The sequence below is a fragment of the Larus michahellis genome, chromosome 1 (genome assembly GCF_964199755.1).
Source record: "Larus michahellis chromosome 1, bLarMic1.1, whole genome shotgun sequence".
In the NCBI taxonomy this organism is placed as follows: Eukaryota; Metazoa; Chordata; class Aves; order Charadriiformes; family Laridae; genus Larus; species Larus michahellis.
The window spans coordinates 53,033,477-53,046,015 of record NC_133896.1 but is presented as its reverse complement, the minus strand read 5'-3'; the positions used below and the strand labels follow the sequence as shown (position 1 = coordinate 53,046,015).

Sequence of the window (12,539 nt, the reverse complement as noted above, 5' to 3'; positions counted from 1 at the left end):
TCAGAGAGATACTCAAAGCCAGCCTCACAGAAAGGCTTTATTAGAAAGACAGTAGGACACACCTACTGTCCTTCAAGACATTTTATCGACTGTCCTTTCCTTCTGTACATTATTCTTTCCCCTGCTCTGCCACCCTTACCTCTGCACCCTTCTTCACAACTCTGCTCTTATTTACCAAGTTCCTTTCAAACCGCTTTATAGAAGTCAAATGCTGACAGAGGGGAATGTCACTATGAAAATGAGTTTCCAAAAAGAGTATTTAAGGACTTGGATTTAGCCTTGTACGTAACCACAGATTGAGACAGGTGCTTGCACTCATTCCCAGCACAATGAACAGCATCTAAGGAGCTCTGATAGGATTTACCTTGGCAGGTTGGCTTCCATCACTTCTTGAGGAAGACACTGCATCATCCTGACCATTGCAAAAGCTAATGGAATACGAACTACCTCATCATCATTCACAACGTTGGATTTCACAAGCTTGTGTTCTTCGTCTCTTTTAACCTTTTTACGAGAGAGCAAGACATAATGCACTTTTAATATACATAAACAAATCCTGCTTTTTCTCAACAAACCCTAGAAGAGGCCAACAAGGCCAACTGCTATCCTCTGCTGACTACAGGAAAAACCCAGACAGCTAAAGGACAGGTGAGATGAATCCCTGTGTTGTCAATATAGAAGCTAAGTTGGGTGCTAGCAAGTGGTTGAGCACTTTTGAACAGCCTGCACAAAGTGAGTCGTTTCACCTGTGTGTTTCAAGCCAGTTCTCAGCAAGGAAGCAGACATCACAGTCACACTGACCAGAGGGTCTGTCAGTAATCTCCATGACTCAACAAAGGGGATGAAGCCTCTTTTGTGCTTTCAGGTGGTCTTCAGTTGAATCTATTTTTTTTTTAATGTGCTGTACTTCCACTGGGCTCTGAAGTAGCCCCCCAACCTTTATAGTAGCAGCACAGGCCTACAAAACACCTTTAAAATGCCAAATTCTCACCTTTGCAACAATACACCTGTGTAATTTAGGTAAGATGTTGACTGTAACTGTATCTTGAATGTGTTTGATCAGACACTCCAGCTCCTCTTTATTTCGGGGTAAGAAAGAAACAGGTTTGGACACTGTCTCAGCATCTTCAGATGTCTCAGCTGCTTGCTTAGGTTCTCCCGGCTCCTCAGGGAGATTCTTTTCTTTATTTTCCTCAACCACCTCCTCTTCCCCTTCACTCTGCTCCAGCTCCATGGCTTCTTCACCCTCCACCACTGGCTCAAGGTCCATGGCAGCAGCTTCTGTCAAGTAATTGTCAAAAGCATAGGTAAATATAGGAGGCCACAAAAATCGAACCCTTAAAAGAGACTCTTGTGATGGCTTTGTTCTGGACAAAGCTCCTACCTATCATCAGCAACAGCAAACAATCAGTAAGCACCAGAGTTGTTTTACCGGGTAGAGAAGCTCTGGCATGCCGGTTTCTAATAACCACCCCTCAGGGCTAGGCTTACATCAAAGCTTAGGTGGTTGCTCTTCAGCTGAACTGCACAGTCAGTTTAGCAAAGGTCAATGTGCTCGAACCTTAGAGAACTGACATTCACTTACGTTTGAGAATTTCACAAGGCAAGAGGTACTGACAAGAGCAGCTGTGAAAGATCTTCTTCCTTCCTCAGAATATCCCAAAGGCCACAACATAGGTAACCACAATGGTGAAAAAGCCGTAGATATCACTTCTTTCCATGACATGGAAGGGAAAGGAAGGCGAGGACATAACAGCATCTTTCTCAGGCTGCAGATAACCACGAGAGCAGCCAACATCAAGGACAAAAAACTCAGATGTGTCAGCAGCCACATGGGTGGGTGCAGACCTGGAGAGTCCCCAGATTTCCATAAACTCAGCCCAGGCTGTTTTGGCTTATGGAGGCCTGGGATGGAGCGGTGATGTGGAGACAGTTCCCCCACCTCTCTTCATTTTGTCAACACGCAGGAGGACAGTCCACATTGCTCCCGAGGAGGCAAGTCAAAACTAGTTTCCAATATGCACACTTAAAAACCTGGGAGTAGCTAACCTCAAAAGTAAACAAAAAATTTCAATCAGCTGCACCTTGAGCAGGTAGAGGTAGTGTTTCTACAATCAGAAGCAGAAAGCTTACCTTGGCTGTCAATGGTCACAAGCTGCTTTTCAAGTGTTTCATGGTCAAAGTGAAAGGCTTCCAGCACTGTCTCTAACAAGCTGCAGAAGGAAAACATGAAGCGAGATCAGGTCTCTACACAAAAAGGAGAGGCTGCATAGACCAATGCAACAGAAAATCTTAAAAGCACTTTTTGGAAAGCTTCTGACTCAGTGACACTGCAGCAGAAGGAGGTTTATACTGAAATAACAACCCAGGAAGTAAACACTGGTTGGTTTTCAGCTAGATGTTTTCTGTGACTTATCTCATGTGTAACCTCACAGACATTGGTACTGGGGCAATGGAGGTGCCCCAGGAGCAGGGACAGCCTGGGAAAAGCAGAAGATGCTAATGCTGGCATGCTCTCAGTGAGACACAGCATGAAAAAGTAATGATCTGTTAATCCTTCATAGTTGCAGGCTGCAAGGCTGTGACCACTTTCACTTGCCTAAGCTCACCTCAAAGTTGTCAATCTCTCAGCCCAGGGAAGAGGCTAAAATCCATGTGATGCTCCTTAAGATACTGAATTTTGCCCCAGCAGTCTTTGGAGAAACCTAAAGCAGCACCACTCACAGTACATACCTGACTCCCAGCTTCGTATTGATCTGTCCTGTTTGCAGGACATGGATGAAATGCTTTAGGTGGTACAAGTACGCCGACCATGAGAGATGTCGGCAGACAGCTCCAACAACTTCAACTGAGGCTGTTACCATATTTTCATGCTGCCCAAAAGACAGAAATTCAGTTGCTGTTAGCATTAACGATGAACACGTGTCAAAAGCATACTTTACTCAAAGCAACAAAAGCCAGAAGTAGTAATGTCTGTCTAGTGGGGATGCTTGGTATTCTGCGCTTTTATATCTCCTCCCGATCACCAGGCAAAATAAAAATAACAATCAGAGGTCACCAAGCAGATCTCCAGACCCACTTGCTCCAAATACTTCTCCACATATTTACCTTTTCTCACATAACTAAATCTATGAGCTCACTTGTGTGAAGAACTGAAAACCAAGATATCTAACCACAGACACACATTGCTGGGCTACGCTGATCAACTAGAAATACACATGATTAACCCATTTCTGATGTGAAATAAAATGTGTTTGTCTCTTCACCAAGGTTTCCATCACTGCATTTTACCTCCCATTGGTCAAAGAGCGACTGCAGTCACTCTACTGATGGGCGCAGCCTGAATGGCTGTAGGTGCTGGGTCCTGTGCCTAAGCTCTAATTTTTTCGGCGTCAGAAGAATATTTCTGACAGTAAGCGAATTAGACACTTGCTTGAAGCGTGAAGCCTTGCTTTTCCAAGTCGCACATAGAAAGTCTATCCACATTGACATTATAAGTAATTTCATTGCACAGGTTTTCAATAAAGCATACGGAAAGTGACTAACAAAATGTCACCTTTCAAGCTTTGATTACAAAGCTACTAATGATTTCAGAGGTTTTCATCTGATTCCTGCAGTTCCCCTGGAACTCCAGAGAAAACGGTATTCATTCCCACCTCGATTACTAGGCATAGCCTGTGTTCCCCACCACACACATTCTCCTGCCAAAGAGTGACTCATCTCACAACTGAACAGTAAGACAGCAGTTAGGAGACAGAGGGGAAAAAATAACAACCTGGTTATAAAAAATGCAAACAAATATAACCCCAAGTAAAAAATTAAATAAATAAAAATAATAATAAAAAAACAACATAAAAAAACCAAACCCAAAACACTTAAGAGATCCACCTTCGAGAAACAGGGCAGGTTTAACAGATATAGGATCAGGCCCAGACTGCATCTGGACCTTCCAAACCCTCTTTCTGCCACCAAAAGAACAGCAGCATTCTTGACTGAAAAGGAAACACTCACTCCACAAACCAATCAGCCTTTTAAAGTGGTTATTCTTTTAGGGGGATGGGTACAAGAAAGATGAAAATATCCAAAATGGATGCATTCAATTTAAAAGCTTACCTTAAGCATTTTTTCACTGAAAATGGCAGTAGTAGCATAAGGCATGACGTAGTTCTGCAGGGATTTGGAAGACAGCACGAGCTTTTTCTCAGTGAGCTGCTTAGCCAGTTTCCTCAGAGCTCGTGCCCTCCTGTGGATCTGAGCCAAACATGAAAGACAGTGAATGAGGCGGCTCTTGAGTCCCAACTAGCAGGGGGGAGCATATACATTCAGCAGTTCTGAAAATGCCTCAATTTTAAGTAATGACATAAACATATTACATTCGTTTTTGAGGACAGGCCATGCCTTTTTCCTTCAGTCTCTGGGCTTTCAGTAGCCTTTTGCCTTAACAAACATTCCAGCTTAACGGGCTATTTCACTGTGAATTCACAATCCTAAGACTGTGCCGTCTTCAGGTATCAAACAAGGGAGGCAACTGATATAAGATGAGAAGGCCTGATAAAATCACAGTGCTAAAATTTAGACTTTACATATAACTACAGAGGTAGCAAAGGCTCTCTCTAATTGCAGCTCTGAAAGCAGAGGAAAAGATGTATTTTTGGACTGCAAGAAAAACCAGGAGACCAGGCTTTGTGCAACATTTATATTACCAAAGCCTGTGAACAAAAAGGGGCTGCAGAGCCTCCACACAGAGAGTAGCAGGGAACAGGCTATTAAAAACAAAGACTTGCTCCCTGCCTATGTCACGGGACACCGTTGCTGACTGTGGGCTGGGTCACACGCAGGTTGCCTGCTCAAGATCATGAACAATCACTTAAAATGAAAGCAATTCTTTTAGCTAGATGAGGAAGAGGTAAAAAACAGTGCTGCTAAATCACAGAGCCAAGAAATTTCTAGATAGAAACATTGCAATCACCCATATGACAACGCCCACATTCCCGCGCCCCCCCCCCATTTTTATTTTATTTTTTTTTAACAATACCTAGTGACACGGGTTCAATTTCTCTGTAAAGACAGCACACATGCTTTGGAAAACATTACTCTCTGTTTTTGCTTTGGCAGGGGGAGAGAGACACAAGGGAATGCCTGACGCCTTTTACCTGCATGTGTTTCATGTTCTCAAAGAAGTCCATGTCGGGATCATGGCGGTTGGTCAACTGGACCAAATCCCGGAATTCAGGATTTGCTGGGAACGTTTGAATGAGGCAGGAAAGCAATGATGTGTAGTCCTGCTGGATGCTCTGCAAACAGCAAGCAGTGAAGGTTAAGTGCCCCTCAGAGGGACTGCTAACACTCCTCAGAACAGCAGTGCTGCATTTAGAGTGTTCTAGGCCAAGCCTTATTCTTTGGTAACAGCAAATACACCTGTATTTTGGACTGCATAGAAATTAAAATCACTCCTCCAAAGAATGACCTACAACTGAGAAAAGCTGAACAATGGCAAACAAACACAAGACAGTGGAGTTCTCTAACTTGTTAGATTTTTATAAAATTTCAAATGAATGGTAATTTTGATTACAGCTGGTATCTACATTGCTTATCCCAGTAACAGACTCAAAGAACTCATCTGTAAGAAGTCTCATGCACCCTGGCATCCTGAAGACGGCTGGAGATGTGTAATTGGATAACAGTGCCTTACCTCAGTCTTACTCTTCAGCCCTCTTCTCACTGACTCCAGAAGAGTATGCTGGATTAGCTCCTTGTAGTCGTCTTCCGTGTGTTCAATTTCTACCAGTCGGCGGATAAAACTGGTCAAGCAAAGGCTGGCGTTGTCACTAAGAGCCATATCCCCTAGCTGAGTGGATGAAGAAATTATACCACATGAGTCTGGATATGACATCTTTTCGTCCCCAAAAGACTGGACTGAACAGTACCACAGGACACAACATAACAGAGCCCAGAGAACAAATAACTCTTGAGACCCTTCCTGCTGAAGTTCTAACCCTGAATTAATGGCCAGCCTTCCAAAGAGGAAAAATCCTTTGATAGAGCACAAATTGACCAAACAGTTCCAAGGCTCACTGACAGAAAGCTGCGCTGCACTTGGGTTAGCCTTCTTCACTGCACTGTGTTTGCCCTTCCGGACACCCAGGTGAAAAGGCAAACAGTCAAAAATTGAAAACAGGTGTTTGTAAGATGACTCAAAAATTCTCTCTGAATGTCTTGCAGTGTCAAAAAATAGCCAATGGAAATCATTTGGAAGTTAGATTCATCATAGACACGGTGCACAAAGCAAGAGAAGGAACATTCAGCCAACCTGGATGGTGTAGAAGCAGTTGTGCATAACGGGGATGAGGAAGTTGATATCCACCACTTGCATTTCTTTGATGTGGGCTGTGATTGACTGGAAAGCTGACAGACGTACATCGAAGTCGATGTCATCGAGATGCCGCTGATCAAAGGCATTCAGCTAAGAAAGAGCAACAAGTCGTTCATGAAAAAGGCCAGACACATGACAATACAATGTCGGGGGAAAAAGTCAGCAAAGAAACTGTGCGTACCTTAACAACATCAGTAATATACTTCAATTCGCTGTCCAAATCAGATAAAGTCTAAAAAGAAACATAAAAGAAAATAGTTTAACTGCTACAGCTGTTAAAAATTTGAAGAACTCAAGACTTTACCACTTCAGACAAAAAATAAAGCAAGCAACAGCATCTATTTTTCTCCTGTTAGAAGTTTAACAAGAGCCATTCTTCCATAATCTTCCGTAAATTAGAAAATGTGTGCTTTAAGTTCCTGAATTTCTAAATATCTAGACTGAGTGTTTCCTGGATTTTCCTGATGAAAAAAAAAAAAGTTATGCAAGTTACTTCAAAGTAGTACAAAACAGCCTGACTGCTATAAATCTGTGAGAGGAGAATACAAACAAAAATCATCTTCAGGATGCTGAAAGTCACTCTTGTTTCATAAAGATACAGGATCTGTTACAGATGACGTGTGCTTTATTTGGCTTTTCTTACACAAAAGAACCCTGGTGATGCCCACATCAACCAGGCTGTAAGCCAAATCTTTTCCAAGTCTTCTTGCAGCTCATTAATTTCTATCATATGCAATTCTGTTACTTTCACTTAACGTGTATGTAGATTATGTAGATTAAAAGGTAGATTACGTAGATTAAAAAGGTTTTTAAGATCATATACAACAAAGATAAATATTGCTCATTATTTTGTTCTTGATCTCTTAGAACAAGTGAAAAAAGCACAGAAGGACACGTAAAAATGCAATACCTGAAATACCAAGCACAACTTATGTCGAGACAGTTTGTTCTGAATGACAGAAAAAAGCTTTGCCAGTGGTTTGAGAAAGCTTGTAGGGTTTGAGCAATGCCTCAGCAAGTTCTGCACTGTCTCCAGAATGTCAATCTCTGTACCCTGAAAGAAACAGATAACTGTCAATAAACACTGAATCCTCACAAGATTATTTCATTTCCTTGGGAAATATTTCAAGGCACAGAGTGAACTTAACCACTTCGCTGCATTTTATTCAGATCGCAGATACTGAATGAGAACAAAGAATTACGAGGACACACTCAGTGCAATCATCAAATTTCTCAGAAGTACTTGCAACCTTTCAATTAAACACAAGCACAGTATTAGAGAATGCCACCGCAATGAAGACTTCTTTTTTGTGTCTTTCCTCAAATGACTTAAAAGGTCAGGAGAACTAATAGAGCTCTAAATAGTAAGTCTGTCTTTCATCTGTGAAACAAACATTAACTTGCACCATATACTTGTATGATCTCCCCAAATGGAAATCATATATGATCCCCTAATGATTCAGAGATTTAAAACCCAAGAATCCTCTGTGAACAATTAAATGACGACTTGCAAAGCAGAACCTACAGGTTGCTGCCTAGCGGTTCTTTCTGCAAACCTAAAATCTCTTCGTTGAGCAGCTGCGTGGGGTTTTTTTTAAGAAAAACAGGACACAAATCTTGATCCAAGGACTCAGGCAATCAAAGTGGATAATCAATGGACTCATTCATTGTAGATGGGACTATATTTCTGAAAACAAGGTTTAGCAGAGAAGGAAACCCAGACAAAATAGTTTACCAATATCCTCAGTGCTTGATTTATTTAACAGTTTACAAAAGCCTAAGCCATGGAGAGCTCTTTCAGCTGCAGCCTATATCCTTTGCATGCCTGAGGAATTTAGGATTTTAGGGAAGTTTCAGTTCTGAGCTACCTTTCTGTACCCACAAATGGACTCCGTAAGAGTGGAAGGAGAACAGAATGGAAGCAGGAGATATGGAGCATGCTAATAGCACTGCACAATGTTCACCTTTCGTCCTGCAACAGACCAATGTAGCAGTGCCCATTGCACAATATGTATTACACACTCAACTATATGTATTCACGCTGCTGTCCGGATGCTGTGGCTTTGGATTTGGGGTGCCTAAAATCCACAGTGAAGAAGAGCATTCATTTCAAACACTGCAAGGAATTTGGTGGATTGACTACAGTGGCAAAGGAGGTAAAAGACCGCATGAAAACTTCTGCGGACCTTCCCCATGAAAAGGGGGAACAGAGTCAGCCCGAGCATTGGCATCCCGTGACTTGTACACATCAACACGCAATAGAATAGCACAGCATGCTGAGCAGAGTACAAACACGTGAAGACCTGATTTCAGGCTAATCATGAGAAATGGCACGTAATCACTAAGATTTTTAACTGCATCTTAAACAAGTCTACTTTACTAAAACAAAAATATATGTTTAATGGGGGGGAAAAAGTAATTTCTACCTACCTGCTCCATGTTACTCTGATAAAGGAAAGGGAGGAGAAGGCTCACAAGCACTGAATTCTGACTCTTTTCTTGTATAAATTTGCTGATCCTGCACAACGAGACAAGGTAATTTACTATTTTATATCAAACCAATCACCAGTATAGGGCAAAGAACTGAGTCAGCACTAGTGCCATATCAGAAGGCTTTGTCAGCCCATTCATCTGTACCCAAGCTAACAGAGCGTACCCACCAAAATCACGCTATCAGCTCAACTATTCAGAGTTCCACGTGACCGCAGGCATTTCTGTACATTTTCCTACACCCAAGAGGCATTGGTTTTGAGTACCAGCAATAGAAACAGCTAGAATCAATTTCTGAAAACTTTTCCCCCCTCAGTCACTAGCAACTTGCAAGGTCAATGACAGACAGGTATTTTCAACTGCTCTAAATTTAAATAGGTTGAGACTTAATTTGCAGCCTATTATGAAAAGCCTCTTTCTTCCTCCCCCCTTCCAACGTTTCAAAACTGTTTTGAGCTCTACAGAATCACTTACTTGGAAAGTATACTCAGCTCTTTGCTGACTTGAGCTCTATACTTCTTCTTTTTCACCTTCTCCACACTTAACATTGTTTTGCTGAAGTACTCAAGTACGGCAGGAACATGAGGCAGAACCAAGCGGCAGCCTAGGCTGAGGGTCTCTGTAAGGGATACAACAGTTAGCAACACCCAACTCTGTGCTGCAAGCAACAGCAGGGAGATTGGACCCTACACAAACAAAGGGAGAAATACAGACAAAGGAAGTTTTTTATCAGTGGGAGGAAAAAAAATCAACGGGAGCTATGAATGTGTACAGCACCAGCACTTGCTAAGCCTAAGTCTACTGTGTCCGAGCTGGGACCCAAGCAAGCACACACACAGAATAAAAGCTGTCCTCACAGATTTCAGTTACAGCTCCGGTAAGCGGGGGCTTATCAAAAGGTACCAAGGAGGTTCCTCAAAGGTAGTAACTGTCTTCTAAAATGGCTGGAGCATTTGTAGATGCAGTTTTCTTTATTCTACCACTGGCCTCTTGTGTAAATCAAAGCTGCCATAACTCAGGCACAGTGATAAGTGCTCTCCTTTCCACTACCTCTGAGTGTTGCAGGTGAGAGATGGCTCCACAGCATCAAACACAGCACACCACCCTTCCTGTCTGTTACCACTCCAAGATAAAAGCAATCAATGGCAGGTCTTTCTTATCGGGGGGCAGAGACTAAACATCAGTCATACATGACTGATGTCTGAGGATGCGATTGAAGGAGCTGGGACTGTTTAGTTTGAGGAAGAGGAGGCTGAGGGGAGACCTCATCACTCTCTACAACTACTTGAAAGGACATTGTAGAGAGGTTGGTGCTGGTCTCTTCTCACAGGTAATTAGCGATAGAACAAGAGGGAATGGGTTCAAGCTGCAGCAGGGTAGGTTTAGGCTGGACATTAGGAAAAAGTTCTTCACGGGAAGAGTGGTCAGACACTGGAATTGGCTGCTCAGGGAGGTGGAGGAGTCACCATCCCTGGATGTGTTTAAGACTTGTTTAGATGTGGTGTTAAGGGATATGGTGTAAGGGAGAACTTTGTAGAGTGGAGTTGATGGTTGGACTCGATGATCCCAAGGGTCTTTTCCAACCTAAATGATTCTATGACAATGTGCATATAGGGAGTGGGCTTTTACATAAAACTTGATGTTAGGTTCTGAGTCAAGTCAGCAATGCAGCTCTTGAAGTTATCCTATCATTCAAAGCTTCACAGACAAGACAAGGTCGACAACACAAACATTCTCTCTCTTCATAAGGAATTTATCTATGTCCAGGACCCTGACACTCAAATGTGAATCTCACCTGATATAAGGCAAGCAGGACTTTACAGTTCTCAAGCACGTCAAGACAAATTTGTACATTGACTTTTCTATCTCCACTGGGAGGCTGCCTTCCCTGGTATTCGCAGGCAGTGCAAAGACAACCTCAACATAATCTAACACCTCCATCCGAAGCACCCAACGGGCCTCTCACGACTCTCATGCAGGCATACCTTCTGTCACGTCTCCAGTGACCATGACAGCACAGTCAGTCACGCTCAAACTGGAAGCCTTCTCCGTGGGTTCAAAATCTGGGCTGTTGAGAAGGCTATCAGCTATGTCCATCACAAGATTGGATGTGGCCTCAGACAAATTCTTGGCTGCCAGCACAGCAAACACATTTGACAGTATATCACACTCTGGGTGATCCGGTCGCTGCTTGGCCAGCAAGGGGAAATACCTGAGAGGAAGATTATAAAAAAGATAGGCTGAAAATTTAAGTTTAGAACTTTATAATTCTTTTGTGCAAAAAGACACACAAAAGGATGATGACTCTTCCCTAACTCAAACAGGAAAAAAGCGCAAAAATCACAGAACAGCAGTGTCATGAAAAATAGCTGTCCTGGAATTTCTCACAGCATCTGCATCAAAAAACGCTCTCTTACAACTCTCTGTGTTAGAATCTCAGTCGCAGATTCTGTGCTGAACCTGCTCACATTCTTTCGTAAACTAGAAAGGAATAAGGAATCAAAAACCATGAATGAAATGATACATTGTAAAACTCACTCCCCACCTCCAAAGACTAAGTTATTGATCAAGACACAGACATATACTAAGAAGTCAGCCCTCCTCCTCACCCGTCAGCTGGTTTTGGGCTACATATCTGCTTGGTTGTTCGTATGTGGGAAAAGCAGGCCACTAAAAAGAGAGTAACTGCAGAAACTGGAAAGCTTCCCAACTGTATCTGGACTGTTATCAAATGAATAACAGCCTAATGCAAAAAGAAAATATGGGTTTTGACACAATTATTCATAAACTGTTAGAGTAATGTGCTCCTTTTTCCTTCAAGTACTCATGTTTCTTTGCGAGGACACCTACCTGGGATTCTTACTCCAGGTGTGAATGAGTTTGAGGAGAAAAGTTGGAGAATACTGACTCTCTGAAGCCAACCTGCAGACCTAAAGGAGACAAAAATCAGACACCAATGCAACACAAGTAGGTAAAGCCACTTAAAAACCTCATCTCTAACAAAGACCCCACTACAAGCTATAGTTTACTTTTTTTAGAAAAGAATTTCATCATCATTTTTCCAGCTCCCTCAATATTTGTGGAACCACTGTTAGATCACCTTACTCCTACATTATTCCAGCTACCATTTTTGTCCTCCCCTTGAAAGTGCCTCCCCATGGAGCCTCACATTTGCTGCAGAGACCTAGCCACCTCTCCCAAACACACCTATGAGATCTCAAGAGTGACATCCAAGACTCACTGCTCCCACATTTCCGATGCTCTGGCCGTAACACCTGCCATTCCAGCATCTCCTCTATGTCCCCATGGCCTTGGCTGCTACAAAAGCACCGTCTCTGCTCAGGGGGAGGCTCGAGCACTGCACCGCACCTGGGGAACGGGATCTCCTAAGAGGGTTCTGTGTCCAAAACAACCCCACCTAAGAGTCACCCAGCCTAAGCCCCACACAGTAGCTGCTGCTCCTTCACATGATGAAGCACAGACAAGAGACGCAGTGCACGCCTCTGGCTCCCTCCTCTCTGCAACTCGACAGGCTGCACACAAGTCACACAGCTGGGTTTCCACCCTGACCACAGCTGGACTGTCAGCAGGGCACTGTTAGTGAACACACAGGCAGAGGAGGCTCCAGTGCATTCGGGGGCAATAGCCGGAATGGTACATGTGGGGTTTGGACTGG

General features: G+C 43.0%; 1 protein-coding gene across 1 annotated transcript in view; it reads right to left on the bottom strand.

Annotated features, from left to right (window-relative positions):
* Positions 1 to 12,539, bottom strand: part of UTP20 (UTP20 small subunit processome component) — a 66,459-nt gene that overhangs the window by 18,725 nt on the left and 35,195 nt on the right. Inside the window, exons 29-42 of the mRNA XM_074575979.1 lie at positions 11,714 to 11,793; positions 10,849 to 11,075; positions 9,338 to 9,482; positions 8,804 to 8,891; positions 7,284 to 7,427; positions 6,555 to 6,605; positions 6,311 to 6,463; positions 5,693 to 5,848; positions 5,154 to 5,294; positions 4,114 to 4,251; positions 2,734 to 2,873; positions 2,134 to 2,213; positions 992 to 1,281; positions 365 to 504 (exon numbers count right to left, since the gene is read on the bottom strand). Coding sequence (XP_074432080.1) covers positions 365 to 504; positions 992 to 1,281; positions 2,134 to 2,213; positions 2,734 to 2,873; positions 4,114 to 4,251; positions 5,154 to 5,294; positions 5,693 to 5,848; positions 6,311 to 6,463; positions 6,555 to 6,605; positions 7,284 to 7,427; positions 8,804 to 8,891; positions 9,338 to 9,482; positions 10,849 to 11,075; positions 11,714 to 11,793 — 1,973 coding nt within the window. The remainder of the gene's footprint in view (positions 1 to 364; positions 505 to 991; positions 1,282 to 2,133; positions 2,214 to 2,733; positions 2,874 to 4,113; positions 4,252 to 5,153; positions 5,295 to 5,692; positions 5,849 to 6,310; positions 6,464 to 6,554; positions 6,606 to 7,283; positions 7,428 to 8,803; positions 8,892 to 9,337; positions 9,483 to 10,848; positions 11,076 to 11,713; positions 11,794 to 12,539) is intronic.